The sequence below is a fragment of the Passer domesticus genome, chromosome 1, assembly GCF_036417665.1.
Source record: "Passer domesticus isolate bPasDom1 chromosome 1, bPasDom1.hap1, whole genome shotgun sequence".
NCBI classification, from domain to species: Eukaryota; Metazoa; Chordata; class Aves; order Passeriformes; family Passeridae; genus Passer; species Passer domesticus.
In genome coordinates this window covers 75,385,574-75,404,373 of record NC_087474.1, presented here as the reverse complement: position 1 = coordinate 75,404,373, position 18,800 = coordinate 75,385,574, and the positions used below count along the sequence as shown (strand labels likewise).

At 38.7% G+C, this 18,800-nt stretch overlaps 1 protein-coding gene and 1 long non-coding RNA gene across 2 annotated transcripts; both read right to left on the bottom strand.

Moving 5' to 3' along the window:
• Positions 1-853: 853 nt before the first annotated feature.
• On the bottom strand, positions 854-9,269 carry BLOC1S5 (biogenesis of lysosomal organelles complex 1 subunit 5). Its single transcript, XM_064425156.1, has 5 exons — positions 9,099-9,269; positions 7,867-7,949; positions 5,636-5,765; positions 3,984-4,042; positions 854-1,712 (listed from the first exon to the last, which is right to left on the bottom strand). Exons 1-5 carry the CDS (start codon positions 9,187-9,189, stop codon positions 1,533-1,535), a joined length of 543 nt encoding a protein of 180 aa, XP_064281226.1. The 5' UTR covers positions 9,190-9,269; the 3' UTR covers positions 854-1,532.
• Positions 9,270-10,228: 959 nt separating this feature from the next.
• LOC135288327 (uncharacterized) lies at positions 10,229-12,201 on the bottom strand. The gene is made up of 2 exons (XR_010351503.1): positions 12,023-12,201; positions 10,229-11,201 (listed from the first exon to the last, which is right to left on the bottom strand). It is a non-coding gene; the product is annotated as an uncharacterized LOC135288327 (long non-coding RNA).
• Positions 12,202-18,800: the final 6,599 nt, after the last annotated feature.

The following is an 18,800-nucleotide window of genomic DNA, read 5'->3' as shown; positions in this document are numbered from 1 at the left end:
ACCACGGGTACACAAGCTGAGAAATATTACAGAAGTAACTCTCTATTCAGATAGGAGTTGTTAAAAAAAAAGAGGCTTTCCTATTTTTCATGTGTGGGATCCTTTTGAGACATCTATGTTTTTTCCATTCAGAACAGAGAATTAACAACATTCCAGTGTGCCCCAGCGTTGGCAAATCCTCTTTTCAGTCCAGATACACAATGATGATTGATGAAGCTGTTGGGCCCACGGTAGCAGGCAGAGCAGCTTGGCAGGAATTCAGTGTTATTGAAAGAAATCTCAAATACTTATTCCATCTCCTCTCTAATCACACTATCAACATGCTGCCAGGAATGGAGGCTTGAAACCAAGCCATAAACCTACACAAGCAACCCTTGTTGGTATATTACTGCTGCAATACAGGTAAAGCATAAATTCTGTTTATTTTTACCTGTTTCCATTCTATATTGGACACCAGCTAAATTATGGAAAGATATTTCCTGCACTAACGGTTAGCTTGCAGCAAATTTCATTAAGGTACTATGTCTCATTTTCCCTGGTTAATGAACTGATTGAATTAACTTCTTCAGTTCCACTGCTGGTAACTGCAAGTTTGGGATAAAGGAAAGCAGTGCAGGAGCGTATTTCACATACGCTGTAAAAAAAAGCAGATCAGTACTACAAGCATTTAACCACTAATCTGCTCATTTGTTATGCTGATAAAGAAACAAAAATCTTACCCCAATTGCTTCATAAAGTTCTGACAAGCTTATCCTAAGTAAACCAACAGCATACCAAATATTTAAGGTAAAACTGTACTAGCTACAAAGCTAATACAAAGACTGATATGCTCATGATCACTTTTTTAGCTTGTTTTGGCTTTGCTTAGAACAGTAAAAGAGATGCCTGAGACATTTACAGGGAGAAAAAATGGGAATTGTTGACCAAGCTTACCTGACAGTTTTTATGTTAACAAAAACCATAAAAATTGCAACTCTACTTCAAAATACTGAACATTCAGCCCAAAAGTTTGAATTACAATTGGATTTAGAACTCTGTTGAGATCTTTCATTTGTTAATCTTCAAAGTAAAATGTTCCAAAAGACAAGTTTATTTTCTTGAAATCTACAAGCAGAATATAGCTTTCCCAGTGAATTCTCAGATAACTATGGCTGGAATCTATTAACCTACTTTTTGGGAAAGGGCTGTGGCTGCACACCAGGATAGCTGATATTACATTAGTCCCTGTTTTCCCAAATGATACGATACTATGCTGATGGGAGAGAACTCCAGTTTGCAACTCCCTGAGCTTGATGTAGTCACACAATTTTCAGTTCCATCTTCCAATAAACAAAGAAGTACTGGCATTCCACCTGCCTTGAACCAAAAAAGCATAGATAGGCACTTAAGTTGAAAGTATGCAAACCTTTTCTTCTCATACCAAGCCTGTAGAGGAAATTCTTTTTTCTATCAGCTTCAGCTTTCCAAAAGAATCTCAATTTAAGTCAGAAGCAACTGAGCATGGCACAAATCCAGCATTATTAAAAAAGGTCTTAGAAAGAAGCATATTTGGCCAGTTCCTTGTCCATCTCAGAATACTGCTCTTTGAGGCGCTCCATTGCTTTTCTGTGCTCTTCGTCCACCTCCGCACGTTTGTTCTGCTGCTCTTTCATGAACTCCTCCCAGTGAGCAATGCACTTCTCCTCACGTTCCATCACCTTGTCTGCCTGAAGCTGACAGGAGGAAAATAGGAAGCTTTTAACAATCATTTCCATAGTAAAATGGGGGGCTTAATGAGAGCTATATAATGATAAAGTATCTGGAAACAAGCACGAAAACATATGGAAAAGGGGAAACTAAAAAGAAAACATTTGTTTTTCTATAGTCAATCCAAAACAAGTGGTAAAATGTCTGCAATCCTACTAATATTATTGTATTAGCAATGAAGCTATTTCTATAAAATACGATAACAGGGATATTAAATGTTTTGAAGCTGGCAGCTAGTGTTTCTGCTTTAGCCAGCTAGCTCTCACTGTGATTAATGCCTTCCTTTAGAAATAAGTTATTTTTCCCCTCATATTTTCCTACTGCTTGGCTTTTGCTAAGTCTAATTCCATTCACTATCTTATCTTGAAAAAAAAAAGAAGTCTAGATATCTAAAAAAAGAGATCATACACACCTCCAATGCACATGTCAAAACACAATGTAATTCTGTGGACTGCTTGTGAGCTATGTTGACAGTCTGGCCCCTCATATTGCAAGTGCAGAAGCCAAACTAAACCTAGGCAGTTGCTCTTCCATTTTCTCCATCTCCCAGCAAAACAGAGGATTAATCCTTCTTTTTTTAGCCCCTCTCCTCTTCAGTGTATCAGCAATGACTGTTTCTTATGTGTGGCATTTTTGTCACCTAAAGGCACTGGGAACCCATTTATGCATTCTTAAACACTTTCTCTCTGCTTCTCTTCAAGATCACACAGCACGGGCTAAATACACGACCTTTTTCAGTGCAGCCTTTGATACATTTTAACAACATTATGCCAAGATCCATTTTGTTTGCACCCAATACAGTAACATCTCCTGACAAGATACACCAGTGTTTAGTCAAACTAACAGTTTGACAGGTACACACTACTTTGTATTCAATAGGTTTTGAAACATTGAACTTTTGAAACATTTGAAACCTTTTGACACAATTACACATCACCTACCCAAACCTAACATACTTTGTGCTAAAATCTCATTATTTCTTCAGAACACATAATTTCAGAAAAGTAAGAAAAAGGTATTTCTCTTCAAGTGGCTGCACTACAATGACAACTTTTACCTATATTTTTTAAGAAGTTACCTACATGTTACTACTCCCATTTGGAAAGTTTCAAGCCAGAAAGTTGTACTATGCAAGCTTTAAGAAATGCTATGAATCCTGGATACCTATAACTACTCTTCCACTACCTATTAGAAGAAAAAAAAAGAAAGAGTAGAAACATACAGCTAATATTTTTTAAAAAATAACAGTCACCATTCTTACTAAATGACTTTTCATTTTCTAAGTTATAAATTTCTTTATTAAAGTTTTACTTCAAACAAACAGTAGCAGAACTGTAAGAATTTCCTACCTCTCTATGAGTATCTACTCTAGTGTGAGAAACAAGCAAACTCTGTCAGTGCTCAGACATGTGCTGTTTGCCCAGTACCAGCATTCAATTGCAACTGGACTGCCCATCTTCATCAGTTGCAAAAAAGGAAAGAAAAACATGACTATCAGCTTACATCCATGAATGCACAGCCTGTTTTGCTTGATGGCCATGGAAATGTCTTTGGTTTTTCCTGAACTAAATGATAATCAACAGCATTTTGCAAGTAAAGAGATAACACAGGAATACAATAAAGAAGTAGGATTGGGAATATGTGAAACTAATTTCATGTATAATTTTCCAGGTTTCAGATTCAGAGCACATGTATTTCAAATAAGCAAAGAGTAGCCAACTGAAAAGGTTCCAATGATTCGCATGTTCCTATAATATACCTCTTCATTAAATAACCCATCCACAAGTGAAAAAAACACTTCCTTTTCAACAAGCAATATATATAATATGGTCAATGTTCTCAGCTAACTAGGAAAGATTTACATTTCCATTCTGGTAGGTTAGTAGATGTTTTTTGTTCCACAGAAAATAAGCTTTTTTTATATTTAAGCTTTCCCTGTATGTGACAAATGTTATAGTCTGAGCTAGGAGGAAAAATAAAGCAAAGGAAATAAAAAAATAGTTTCCATATATCAGGAGATTGTAGAAAGAGTTAGCTAGATCCATTAACTTTGCAGTGAGCATTTTATAAGTGCAGAAATCACCCCAAAAGGAGTTTTACTGCCAGTATATAAGGTATAGAAAAATATGTTTTTAAGTTTTGCTATACTGAAGGCAGACAAACCTGCTGTGAAAAGCACAAGACTCTCAGATCACAAAATAAAAATCTATCTATCTATCCATCCATCCATCCTTTACCTTTCTTGCTTCACACTCCCTCTCTTGGAGTCTATGGATCATAGCGTTGGCAGCTTGCACTGAAAGAACAAATTGCAGTAGATCAGTCTGCTGTTGGAAATAAAAGAAGTTTGCCAGAAAGGGATTTAGAAGATGCAAGGCTGTTGCAAGGTGAACATTATATACCACTGTGTCACTTAACTGCCCAAGAGCCACCTGTACTTGCAGAAAATGCTTTACACTTAGAAAAGTAAGCCAGCTTATTGCAGAGTTCAAGCTCTGTATGTTCTAGAAGCCAAAGGCAGAAAGGCAGTGAAGTCCTCTTGTGCCCACACTCTTAGTGCACTACTCAGCACCTCAGAAGACATCAAAAACCACTCTCAAGTCAGCAAGTAGAAACAGGTGATCAAACTCTTAAGTTAGTTGAGTTTTGGTTTTTTTTAAATTTTTTTTAAATTTTTTCACATCAGCTGTGTATAGACTCCACATGTACAACATTTTTATGCTCTTTAACATCTTTATGAGTCCATCTCTTCTCTCCCAGACTAAGCCTGGGAAAACTTGTCAATAGAAATAGGAACTGTATTCCCATGCACTTCCTCCCCCCACCCCCATAACTTATTTAACACAGAATTAAATACACTAATTTCCCAAGCAGCAACTGGATGCAGTCCTGGACAACTGACTCAAGCTACTGCTGCTCCAGAGATCCCTTCCTACCTCAACTATTCTGGGATTCTATTACTGAAAATGTACTGCATGAGAAAGTCAGGGAACAGAACTGAAGGTTCACCCCAGTTAGATGGTACTAGGGTGCCTTATAAGTTTCAATGTTTTCCTGCAATCCTTTGGTGTGGAAAGCACCATCTACCTTGCTATTCTGCATATGCCAGATCCCATATAAATAAGTTATAGCAAATTAAATGCTTATACAACATGCCACACAAATTGTAACAAAATCCACAGTGGCATGTTTCAACTGCATAAATTGGGCAGCTAAAGCTGTGTACCCACACTCACTTAGAATCTCTTTTGAAGAAGCCATCCTGCTAAATGAATAAGGGGGAAAAAGCACATTTAAAAACTAGTATAAATTCCAAACATTCTTTTAAAATCTGAGCAGTAAAGAAATATATTAATAAGGATGAAACTAAGAGTAGCATGCAATTACTATTCACAATTTGTGGCTGAATAATAATAATAATAATAATAATAATAATAATAAACTTCATAGCTATACAGCAGAAAGTTTTGTTTTAAAGGATTTAAGGGAGACAGTATTATGCACTTCTGTGGGAAAATTAAGAAACTTGAAGTTCACATCCCAGCATGGTTGCAACAAACCAGGAAACTGAAATGTTGTCCACGGCTTTAGTCAATGTGTAACACTGTTTCCAAGTGAATAGGAAAAGAATGAGCTGAAACAGCTTCTACTTAAATCAACAAAAAACTTTAATGTAACCTTAAAAAGAACTGATTGGCTGGACTACTATGTATCAAAAACATCCCTGTTGTTTCTCTTTCAAAGTCACACAGAAGTGAGAACAAAGCACATAAAGAATAGAAAATTACACAAGAGTGGTAATTTTGTAACAGATCATATTTTGAATCCAAACTACTTAAATCACTCCTCAAAACGATGCATCAAGAGCAATAAGAAGCAACCTGCTTACATCTCTTGAAGGTTTCACTCAAGTTGTCTTGCATTGCCTGCTCACACTTGGGAAGAACACGTTCATTTGTTTCAAAGATTGTATTTTTAAGATTTTCAAGTACTCGCAGTTCCCGGAGACCACGCTTTTCCTGTCACAAAAATGAAAGAAAGTGAGTGTCTAGCAAGGAATTCCACTTCACAAATTAGAGATGGTTTCCCAGTTGATAAACTAATAGCTTTATCTCAAATACTAGACCATTGACTACTGAAGTGCTACTCTGCTTATTTAAGAACATAGATGAAATTGCCAAAGGAAAAAAAAGAGTGCAATTCTCACATTAAAACACAAAAATCCTCTAAATGACCCCTCTGGCCCTTGTGAGGAAAGACAATATTAACTATTTACATACTGTGGGGAAAAATGTCCTGTTTTGTATAGACAATTAACAGCATCTCTAAAACAACAGACAGCAACAGAGCTTGAAAGTATTTAATTTTTATAACTCAGTTGGTTACTGAGAAATAATATAGTAGTGATTCTGCTTGCTTGATGTCTGACCCTCCACAGGTAAAAACAGTGCAAGTAAAATTGTTTTCACTGAAGCAAAGCAATGAAATTGACCAATTGACTAGAAAATAATATAACACAGCTGAGTAAAGAGGCAGCTCTTCTAGATCACTACTCATCATGATTAATTAAAAGCACAGCAAAATTTTGTCTGTCTAAATTTACAAAATAATCTATTTTTCTGAAGCCACAGCACTATTCCCACTCTGAATTTCACCAGCATTTTACTTTAGATAAAAACTCTACAGAAACAAAAAATACTCTATCACATCAAGTGGGACAGGGATCACCACACCCATTTTGTAACTTCAGAAACAGAGGCATGCACAAGCAAAACTCCTTAATTAAACAGGCTCCAGATTTCCCAAATGCAAATCTCCATTCCTTGCACACTAGGTGCTAATCATTGAAAAAATAAGTACATATCTCAAAGTTAGAAACAAGTGGGATTTTTGGGTGCTGGTGGTCCTAAGCCCACTTAAAGAAATTCTGAATTGCAAACATTTAAACAATCCTCCACTTTGCTATTTCCCCCCCCCCGCCATAAACGTATAAACCAGTAACTAAATTTCAATAAAAGATCTAAGAGTATATTAAATTTGTCTAAGAAACAGAACAAGACTTCAGGCGAAATGAGACAAATACATGAATTATCAACCTAAAGATATAAGTTCTAATTTTGTCCATGAGTTCAATATTTTCCTTCCTGTGGAATGATTAAAACTACTTACTGTATCCTACAGCGTAGTTAGGGAAAGCAGAGAAAATAATTTCTTATGACTCTCAAGTCCATAGGATGCAGATCTGATGAGAGTTTATTTCATAGCCATATTTTGCTAAACCAGCAGACAAAATAGACCTGCTTGACAGCTACAATCTAGATTGTGGGGGGCTGATGGGGAAAGACATTTTAATGTCATTCCAATCAAGTCTGCATACTGGAATTTTGAAGGGTAGTTGCATTTTCAGTTACATTTTTAAATTCCACATTCTGTAAGAAAGAAAATCTATACAGAAACTGCCTTCTGCTGGCATAGGATTCAAATTTTCTAAACTTTTGCTGCCATCTTGTGGAAACCAAATTATACTTTCCAGGCTAAGCTGTACATAAACACTTCTACACAGTCAGTAATTTAGCCTAACTTTGCAGCCAACCAAATAACAGTTAATCAATTTTTAATTATTTTATTGCTTTGCACAAAGTGTTCCTCTTCTTTTCCAGTAGTGTGTCTCTTGTGTAATGATAATTAAAAAAAAAAAAAACAAACACAAAAACCTGTGCTAGCTGAATCCAGCTGAGGCATAAAGTAGCTTCTCAAAGAGATGTAAACCCACACTGGCCAACAATACTTTCCTTGGACCAACTGGATTTCTCTAAGTGTTAGGACTACATTATTCTCCTACATCAATATTCTTGCTAGTCTTCTGCAGGAAAAAAAAAAAAAAACAAAACAAAACCAAAACCACATGTTCTTTTCAAAATTTTGAAAAGAACAAGACCTAAATTACTGTCTTGTTTGCTAAAGATGCAGACATATGTTACAGGTGTGCTATTTTTGGGAAAAAAATCCATGTAAAGCCCTTTTGAAGAAAGTAATTTACCTACTATGATATCTAAAAAGATGCTAAAGCTGTTCAAAGTTTCAGACCCTGCCAGCATCCAATAAGATACAAACACTTACTTCAAATTCTTTAACAAAGTAACGTATTTCTCCCTGAATTACTGGCCGGTGATCCAGCAGTCTTGAATAGACTTCCCCAACATCTAGGAGATTAATGAAAGACATAATTTTAGTTTTTCTCTCAAATCTCACACCAGGCAACACAACACAGGCAGCACACTGTACCTCAGTGTGAGGAAGGCCTATTGCTCACCAAGCACATACAAAAGAGCACCAGAACAGAATTTGTAGGGTGACCTATGTATCCAGCAGTTTAGATAAAATACAACAAACCAGTATTCCAGATACCAAAGACATCTTTCTGTGAAGGTGAACGTTCTCCTCTGTGGCTCAGCACCCTTTGTCTCAATCCTCTTTCTCTTCAGTACAGCTTCCATATCTGATTTTTAGTGCTGGTAAAATACCAGAGCTAAACACTGCCACTTAACAGAGATCCACAGAGTAAGTGTGGGAGTCTTCTGCAACAAGAGACAGGAGGAATCCTCACTACAAAGGAAAACTGTCAGCATTTTCTTGTATTCTAGGGCCAGACTTGAAACCGAATCTTGGAAAAGAGTATTTACTATTTAAATATATGTGGAGAAACAGGCTCGCCTGTCACAAAGAAAAAATCTGCTAAATTGAAAAGCACTGTGAGAGCATAGCAAATACTGTTTCAAGAAATATACAATGTAGTCCCAAAAAAAGACTAAGGTGGTACTGCCATCTAAAGTATGCATTTTTCTGCCTCAGCTGATGGACCTGCCCTGTGGCTCTACTGTATCCACCTGTGTTTGTTCAACACCCTGAATCCCACCATGTTCAAAACGGTGCAGAACATTATTTACACATTCGGGAAAGTCATGACTGCAGTGAAGAATGCGTGGGCTAAGCCACTACCCAGTCCAAATGCTTCTGAGCACGGATTGACCCGACAAAACGTGGGTGAACAAGACCAAAAGTAAGAACTTCCCAGGAGGCTCCATGCCCGTGGCGAGGGCCTCGATGGCCGACTCGGCTCCCCGAAAAAAAGCCACAGAGGCACCCTGGTTCCCAGTCCTGACAGGCAGAGCCAGCCAAGCCTGCCAGGTATCCAGCTTTAAACCTCAGCACACGCTGAGGGGGCCTGGAGGGCGCTGGGATCCCGCAGAGAGCCGGACGGCTCCTGGGAGGTCCCGGCCGCCTCTCCGCCGCTGCCGCGGGGTCACACCGCGGGCTCGGCCCCTCCGGGACCCGCACCGCTGCCTCCTTACCCTTTATGATGGGCTGGATGGGGGACCCGGCGGCCGGAGAGTCCCGTCTCCTGTCGCCGCGGGCGGGGGACGCGGGGCCGGCCCCGCTCATGGCGCTGGGCAGGGCAGCGCAGGGCAGCGCAGCCCGGGCAGCCCCGGCCCCAGCCCGGCCTCCCTCGCCGAGCCTGCGCCGGGCCCGCTGCCGCGCCGTGAGATCATCGCACCGCGCCGGCCGCGGGAGCCGCCCCGAGGAGCCCCGGGCCCTCCCAAAGCCACGGGCGGCTCCTGTGGGGAGAGGGAGAGACCCGCGCGGCTCCGGAGAGGGGCGGCGGGGCTGGAGGAGTCCTGTGGGCAGCGGCCCGAGGGAGCTGCGGGTGTTTGGCGTGAGGCGGAGGAGGCTCAGAGAGACCTTACTGCTGTGCACAAACGCCTGAAAGGATTTGTTAAAAAATAAATTTATTGTGAAAAACGCCAATCACTTGTTTTTGAAATTTTAAAAGTTTAATAGTAATAAAATGGTTATAAAAATAGTAATATAATTAGAATAATAAAATTTGAACATTTGAGATTAGGACACTATGAGACAATAAAAACAAAGAGACGTCCGGGTACCTTTTTCTGGGCAACACAAGCCCGAAAAAAGACCCCCGTTAACAGAGGATTAACCCTTAAAAACAATCGCCTGTTGCATATTCATACATCTCATACATGATGATAAGTTCCATTAAAACGCAGGATTCTGTCTGGTCACTGTCAACTTCTTCCTCTTAATCCTCATGCTGTCTTGCTGTCTGAGCGAGGTGGGAAGAAGTTAGTTTTCTGCTGATAAGGGAGCAATAAATTCCCTTTCTCTGAAAGACTTAGGTGTCCTGTGGCTCCTATCTGGTGCAAGTTCTTTCTTAAACAAATATCTTACATAGCATAGTTTCTATTTTAACATTGTGTTAAAACCTAAAACTATATTTAATACACTACTTAAAAAAATCAATATAGCATAACTTTCTAGCATAACACAATATTCATTTTAATACTTGTGAAAAGCCAATCATAAAATACACATTTTTCACATTTATTATACTGATTTATTAAAAAAATATGGATATTGATCTAATACCAATATCCAACTGTGACAGACAAAGACTCTCTAACAGTTTAAAGTTAGAAAGTGTGTGTTCATTGCGAGGCCGGGCAGCGTACGGGATAGCTTCCAAATACACACCGCGATCTACAGGTGTTTACAGAGTCCTTTTATCTATACAAGTGTTGAATACCCAAAATACAAATACATATTCATAATTTTGGTACAACCCGTTCCCCGCTTCGTATGCTAATTAGTTCAAAAGCTACTAAGCATGCGTAGTTTGTTCCTTGAAATGGGTCGGTGGCCCCTTTCATGGAGAGGAGTCCCAAAATGAGTAAAAACTGAAGTCTTCCTCTTTCTGACCACCTTTCTACCTTTTCAATGCAAATATGACACATGAAGCCCTGGTAGAACTCCCATTCCTTGTCTTCAATTGGTTTCAGAACAGAGGAGGCCCATAATTTTCTTATGTTCCTAAAAGCTATTTATTAGTTTGTATATTCTTCATTATAAACCCAGCTAACCAAACATTGTGTTGACAAGCAATTAGTTATTAGTTAACTACTAACTCTTAACTTCATCAAGGCCTACCTATTTAGTTTAATTAACTCAAATAAGGCTTAACTCTAACTAAAATCTTAGCTCCTCTAAAATTTTTCTAAATACCTTAAAGTTTATGTTTCATAACCAGGTGGAGTTGGTCTCTTCTCCCAGGTAACCCGTGACAGGACAGGACATGGCCTCAGGGTGTGTCAGGGGATGTTCAGGTTGGACATCAGAAGGATTTCTCCACAGAAAGGCTGATTAGACCAGACACTGCCATGGGCTGCCCAGGGAGGTGGTGGAGTCACCATTCCTGGAGGTGTTTAAGGAAATACTGGACGTGGCGCTTGGTCTAGTTGGCATGGTGGTGTTTAGTCATAGGTAGGATTCGATGATCTCAGAGGTTTTTTCCAATCTAATTGATTCTCTGATTCAGTAATTATAGTAAGAGGCATACATTAATCCCGTTGGCTTCTAGGTGCAGCAAACGTGAATAACAGCTGCTGGACAGGCAGGGTGCAAATAAGCAAACATAAACAAATTAAAAAGAGCAGCAGTCTCTTTTTACAACTATTAAAAAAAAGCAAAAAATACATTAAATCCCTGTACATTTAAAAAAACCCAAAACATTTCAGAGTAGAAGAGAGGCTCTCAGTATGAGAAACACATGGAGATCCTGGAGGAGGTCCAGTGGAGAACTACAAAACTGGTTAGGGGACTGGAGCATTTCTTACAATGAAAGGCTGAGGGAACTGGGCTTGTTCAGCCCTGAGAAGAAACACCTGAGAGGGAATCTTATCAATTTCTATCAGTATCTGAAGGGAGGGTAACAAGAAAATGGAGCCAGGCTCTTCTTGGTGGTGCCAAGCAATAGGACAAGAGGCAATGGGCAGAAACTGATGAACAGGAAATTCCACCTGGATACGAGGAAGGAGTTCTTTGCTGTGCAGGTGACTGAGCACTGAGATTGTCCAGAGAGGTTGTGGAGCCTCCCTCCCTGGAGATTCTTAAGCACCTTCTGGATGCAATCCTGTACCAAGTGCTCTGGGATGACCCTGCTTGAGCAGGGAGGCTGGACCAGATGAGCCACTGTGGTCCCTTCCAACCTGACCCATCCTGTGATTCTGTGAGAGGATTAGGATGTTTTCAATATACTTCTCCTCCCTCTTGGAGGGAGTATATTAACTTGTGTTTGTGACATTTTTCTTCCTGCTACTCAATAAACTCAATAATTTCTAGAACATGTTGATTCTATTTAGGCCATTGCATCTAAGTTTGTTTCTTCTTTTATATACTTAAAAAAAAAATCTGCAATACATACCACACTTCTCAGTGTCATGAAGAATGGTCAATGAAGAAAAAACTGGACCAAAATTCTGCTACAGCTACTGCAGCCTTCAGTGTCCTGAAGGCTTCCTTCCTACCTGGAATACCAGAAAGGTGCTAGTTTAGCTGGAACAATTACTAGTTTATTAGCAGAAAACAGGAGTAGTTGTACTCTTTGTTAGAAATTAGTTCTGCCCATATTCTCCTCTGCATAGCTTTTATAATAGGGAGCAATTATGTGGCTCAGGAAAAAAGAGGGACTTTTAAAAAGCTATTTGTACTGACACAAAAAATTGTTCTATTATTAAATCCTGTGCCACATCATAAAAGCTTGGAAACTACTCATAGAAATTACTATATGGGGTTTTTTTGACAATGTCTATAATCTTCTAAATTCAGGCTTAAAAATGAGTTAATTGGTTTTGTTGAAACAATCTCCCCCAAAATCAGGCCAAATATAGCTGGAACCTGTCTAAATAATAAAATTATTCTTACGCTGGGAAGTGTTCAATACTTCAACTAACATTATTATTAAATTTACCATAAGTATATAACGTAAAATAGTTTTTTATTCCTTCATTGTTACATAGTTACATATATTTACTAATCAGGCAATTAGTAAATATAAGAATTACTTCAAAAATAGTTCCCTTCTACATTATCTATTTCCTGAAAGTGACCAGCTGTTGCAACCTGTAAATTAGTATTGTTCCACCTGAATCCAAAACATGTAAGCATTTGACAATCACCAGTAAATTATAGTCATGCTCATATATTAATAATATCTGCAGGATATTCCAGCTGGCTTAATCATCACTACTAATTTGGGCTAGAATTGTACCCTTTCCAGCTTAGCTGCCATCCTTTCACAACCTCTCAGACAAGTTATTTACCCCTCTAAGCCCTATGCTCCAGCTTTTTATTTGTTAAGAAGGAAATCCTGTAGTTAAGCAGATTTGTAACTACTGCATTTCTAGGAAAGATTTTTTACAACATGACTAATGTCAGGTTCAGTATAATGGGCCTGCAACAAGAGCAAATCCTGTGACAGATAGTTGCATTGGTTTCTAGGACTACTGTTCTGAAACCATTCCTCCTTTGTTTGAATAATGTTTTTGCCTTTTTTTTTTTTTAAGAATATGCTATTTGTTGTATTTATGCCTGGTTTTGTTTTTGTTCCCCTGCTTACTCTCATTGCCCAGTCAAGCTTATTTTCAAAACATATTTTAAAGAAATTAAGGAGGACTTAAAGAGGTGATGGCTATAAAAAGACAATACTTGTGGAGCCCCTAACCTGTCAGTTTGTAGTAAGTAGTCATCAAGTCACAAAAATATGGAAATAGCTATGGCTTGCAGCATGAAAATCAACATATGTAGTCATCATGTATTTTTTTGGAAGACAGGCTAAACAACCTCTGTCATTTTTGCCGTGCAATGGAACCCGCTTTCTCTTTTAGGGATCACCCTGCCACTTCCCATTAGCATTAGCAGCACTCTGAATTGCAGAATCTTCAGATGAACGTGCCGAGTCCTGTCATTTCCCCCACAGGCTGTCTGGCGATGATAATCCACGAAAGGATTATTTCATCCAAGTGGCGGTGTCCGAGTCAAATGCCGGCAACAGGCAGGAAAACCCAAACCTGTTGAGGCAGACATCTGCCCAGATGGGAGGAATCGGAGCGACAGCCCTTAAGAGGGCGAGGCGGGGGACATACTTTGTGCCAGCAGAATAAGTCCATGGGCTGCACCCGTGATGGGAGAGCAGCACCACGATCGTGATGGCTGGAAGTTCGCGGGCTGCGATGCCGATGCTGGCCGAAGCAGGCCCCGGGCTGCGCTCTTTGGAGGAGTGCCTTGTCACATTAGCCGGGCGGCCACTGTTTTTGATGCTCAACCTGGACAGACAGGCCTGCCAGGCAGAAACTGCTCAGGCAGATGATGCTGGGGAGGACAAAAATTATCCAGCGCAAGACTGAGAAGACAGATGACACCCAGCAGGAACAGCAAGCCAAATCTGCAGAATCCACAATGCAGCTGGCTAGCCCGGGGCTACCTGCCTCTTTGAAGAGGAATAGACATCACCTACGAGCTGTCAAATTAGATCACCAGCCTGAAAATGCTGAAAAAGATTTAGTTCTTCCAACAGAGAAGGGAAAGTTTAATGGATGAAAATCTTCCTAAAGGGGCCAAGGTAGTGTGGGAGGGGAAAGGGGAACCCTTCAGATGCAGCAACAATGAAAAATTAATCACCTCCTGCCTGCCTGCAGTGAGAGATGGGATGTGCGGTGTTCTGTGGCAGCCACGCCGGCTGTAGTCACTACCAGCTTGAAAAATAAAGGCCACGCCTGCAGGAACGTGCACAGAGCAGCAACAAGTAATGCTTGCTACAAAATCGATCCCCCTTTCCAAATCTGTGACATCTTTATGTTGCCCTGGAGCTGGGCTCTGAGGTATGATACAACTCACATTCAAGACATGCAGCGGTGGGTTACAAAAGCCCAGTCTGAATCTGAAATCTCAAATCTCAGCAAAGCAAAAGGTGCATGATAGCATCTCCCCTTTAATTTCTTTTACAATAAAATTCCAGCACAAAGAAAATGTGTGTAATCCAAGTAAATTTTGATAAATAGAAAAAAAAAAAAAATCAAGATTACCAAGTCAGTAAGCATGTGCTCAGGTGTATGGTGAATATGAAACCTGGCATTTCCATCAGGGACAGCAGCAGCATCATCCAGTTATAGATGCAAAGAAGAAATACTGGTCTTAGGGGGAAAATATTAAATGTAGCAATTCATTAAGCAGCTGCACCATTGCAATTACACTTTGAAGTTAAAGGCTGTGAAGTACACCAAAGATTAAAAGTGGTGATAAGATTAAAGACCAAAAGGGGAAAAAATCAAATAGGCCTACTGATCCTTCTTTCTAGCCAAAAAAAAAAAAAAAAAAAAAAAAAAGAAAGAAAAATCAAGAATGGTAGGAAAAAAAAAATCACATACAAGGTTCTGTGATAGTTCTGTACATACATACAATTGTAAAATCAATCTGTGGCCATACCAAGCAAATCTACTTGAAAAATCTATTCCCAGCTTCAACCTTCATGTAGCAGACAAACCATAAATCACCTGCAGAGATGCAAACAAGATGCTGGCAGATCAGAAAGAATATGAACCAGACTTCTAAATAGAAGAGTTTACACTGGATTTCTTAATGATTTTATAGTTCTATCTATTCCTTTATTTTCATTTCTCTCAGCTAATCGCTTTTTAAGTACTTTGTCCTCTTCCAAATCAGCATCCGTCTTTTGATCATCTATTGTTTTTTTTAACCAAGCAGAAAATAAGAGATAGCCAAGTTCTCCTGCTCTTTCATCTGTAATGTTACCTGGGTGTATTTCACAGACAAAACCACTTCTAAAACACATTTTCATATAAAATAATGAATATGAATTAATGTCTTATTTGAATTGCAAAGTACATCTACATTAAATCTTACTTAAGAGTCTCAGCTCCCTGCAAGTAATCCAGGATCCACACCCACACTGAAGGGTCCAGATTAATCTTCCATTGGCTATAATTGAAATTAATGTGTGTGTATGTGTGTGTGAGTGAAACAAAGTGAAGTTATATAATTATTTTATCAAGATACTCCAAAGCTGTAATACCTATTGGGAAGTCCAAGGTGCACCTCACCTTAAAAATCAGCTCCCCATTTCGAGGCCTCTGTGCTTCCAAAGATTCAGCCAGTAGCATGAAATTTCTGAGACAAGGTCTACTTTAGTTTGCAAATGTTTTGAAGAGGGCTGGATAGACCATAGAGAAGGAATACAAGATGAAAAAGATTAAAAATATGTGAAAATACCACCTCTTGCAGGCAAACAGCTAAGGTGTTTGCTAGGAGATTTCATTGGTAAAAGTTACACTTTCTACAAAAAGAATCTTGGGAAATTCAATAGGTGCAAAGAAGCAAGTACTTACTGTGGGTGGGGTGAAGAAAGGTAACAAAGTGGCTGGACTGGACTCTTTCAAGTGTGAACCAGAAGTGATGCCTTCCAACTCATTTTCTGTGTGAGACACTGAGATACCAGCCTGGAAGGTAAATCACTCGTGACCAGAAACACGACAGAAAGTATGTTACACATTTAAGCTATCATAAATTATTTCTTTAGTTTTGCTGCTCAAAAGCCTTCACTTTGGTTCCATTTGAATGGTCAGATCTTCTTAGGCCCCATGTCTAAACTGGAACTATTTTTTGTTTCCAAATTTCTCATTCCTTCTCACTCTTTCCTAATCCTGTATTAAACCTGGATTTTTCTATAAAATCACTTTTGCCCAGTTACAAGTCTTAGAGAAACAAACAACACTAGAGACTTCAGAAGTCACACTGAGCCCTCACTTAAAAGTGAAGTTACATACACAAAGACAACTAGAAACTATCTGCACCTTTCTAACATACCTCATGCAATACTTTAACACCTGTTTCAAGCTATTTGGTCTGAAGCAGTCATCCTGGCATCAAGGGGAAAAAGACAAACTGCTAAATGTAGGATTTCACTGAACACTTACAATTATCATATTTATTTCACTGTTGAATTCTTCTGTTGCTGAAAGGTTGTCATGCAGCACTATCTCACCATATGGCAACACACTCAAGTCCCAGGGGCACATACTTATAAGACCATAACATGTCAGGCCCCTTGAATAAATTAGAACAATTATGCAAAATAATAATACTGCAATGATGAGATACATTAACAAATGAAAGTGCTGCTGTTCATGAAATGCTGTGAAAATAAATTCCACACATCACTGTGGTCATCATCATCATCAAAATGCAAAGCAACGAAAGTAAAACATCACAGTGCCCTTCAGCAACTGGAGTTTTAAGAATGGAGAAAGGGGTTGCAAGGGAGCAAAGTCTCTTTCACTAATGTTCAGTGAAAGTATAATAAAATATTACAGAAAGAGGAAGTAGCTTTAAATGCAGCTGAACATTTACCCATGCAAACCCTTTACACAGACCATCAATGTTAATTTGAGAGCTCCCACTACACATTTCATCTTTTAAAATTACGAACCATTGTTGTAAAATATGTACCTCATACAGTCTCAGACCGACTCAGACAGAATTACGTGATTTTTCAGAAGTGTTCTTACAGATTTATTTGTCCTTGATCAAAAGGCATTAGATAGAAAGGGGGAGAGGTAAGAAAAATCAATACCATCTGGTTTTCCCAGTCATCTCTCTAAAGGCAAAGTCTCAATTCATCCTTCTTTGCTTTTAACCCTCTATCCCCTAAAGTTTCTCCAAGCAGGGGAAAGAAAATTGAATTATGCTCAAGTTACTATACAATAATGACCAAATGCCTTTTAGATAATAGAGAGTTAAGTACTACTAATCCACTTCTAAACATTTCATCTTTCTACTAGGTGAACTTTTTTTTTCTAACATTTCAGTAGCAAGTAACACTTTTGTTCTACACCAGAGAAAATAAAACTGGCACAAGAGGCTAGGGGATACTGCAGCAGTAGCATGTGCCAGCCTGAGAAATCCCAGTACTTGCAAACAGCAGCTGTTTGGGATTCAAAAAAATATGACATTTTGTAGCATCATCTCTACAACCTAACTGAAAAGATGACAGTATTGTTCCTAGCAACATTTAACTCTGGCTCAATTTCAGCATTCTCAGCTGCAATGTAAGCTATTTTCATGGATGAAGGCTTGCATATTCACTTTAAAGAACTTAAATAATTCTCACTTGCAAAAGCATCAATAAAAATAATAAATCTGTAAGATGAACGTGAAACTTCCCTAAACCCTGACTAAATGCACCGATGATTCACACCCATGCTCCCCTTGTGAAACAGAAAATGGTTAGTTTTAGCAGAATTTAGTAGAAATGCAGGTATTTTTATAAGTATTACCATCACTTGCTCCCACATGAGGGAAAAAACAAATTCACTTGAATACATGCTGTTAGGTAACAAATGTTTGAATAAATTGGATATTAAGGGTACAAGTAACAACAGTAAACACCTGAAGCTCTCAGGCAGTCAAATATGAGAAGTTTTGAGAAAGAAGTTTCTAATGTACATTCGTACTAGAGCTCACAACTCTTGAACAGATGTCAAGATTTCAGAGGTCTTTGTAAGTACATAAGGTGAGCTTCTAAATAGCAAGGAACAAGAGTAGCTAGAAGTGGAGAATTAAGTCCCCAGGAAATGGTGAGAAATTTCTCAAAGTTTTGCCCTTAAAGTAACTTGGTGTGCCTGCAAACTTCCAGTAAAATAATTAAGAATAAAATTATGTATATCTATAGTAAACACCTATTACAGCCTGGAATTGTCCAGGCTATGCTTATCCTTCCAAGTTTCTTCTGTCCATTTATGTGTCAGGATATATTTTCATTACCTCATCTCATTATCTACTTTTTTTTAAGGCCTTTTAACATTCAAAATGCTAAAACATCTATCCAAGATAGCTTTTTTAATATTTACTGGGTGAGAGGCTTCTAAGTAGCACATAAAAGAATATACAAGTGAAGTTGTCTGCTAAGCACTGCTGAAGAAACCAACATAGTTAATTTATCAATTAAAATATTAAAGTGTTTTTGTATTTCTTTTGTGTCTTAAAATAAATGTTATCTGAATTGTGCAGAAGGTAATTTACCAATTGAAGTTAGCACTTTTATACTTGTTACAAATAAAAATCAGAGGACCACATTCTACAGTAAAACGACCCATCCAAATGTGTGATTCAACAAGAGTGTTTTTAAA

Coding starts and splice junctions, on each gene's coding strand:
- BLOC1S5 (XM_064425156.1), bottom strand. CDS start 9,189: ATGAGCGGGGCCGGCCCCGCGTCCCCCGCCCGCGGCGACAGGAGACGG. Junction 7,950..9,098: donor CATCCAGCCCATCATAAAGG/GTAAGGAGGCAG, acceptor TTAATCTCCTAG/ATGTTGGGGAAGTCTATTCA. Junction 1,713..3,983: donor GGGAGTGTGAAGCAAGAAAG/GTAAAGGATGGA, acceptor TCCTCCTGTCAG/CTTCAGGCAGACAAGGTGAT.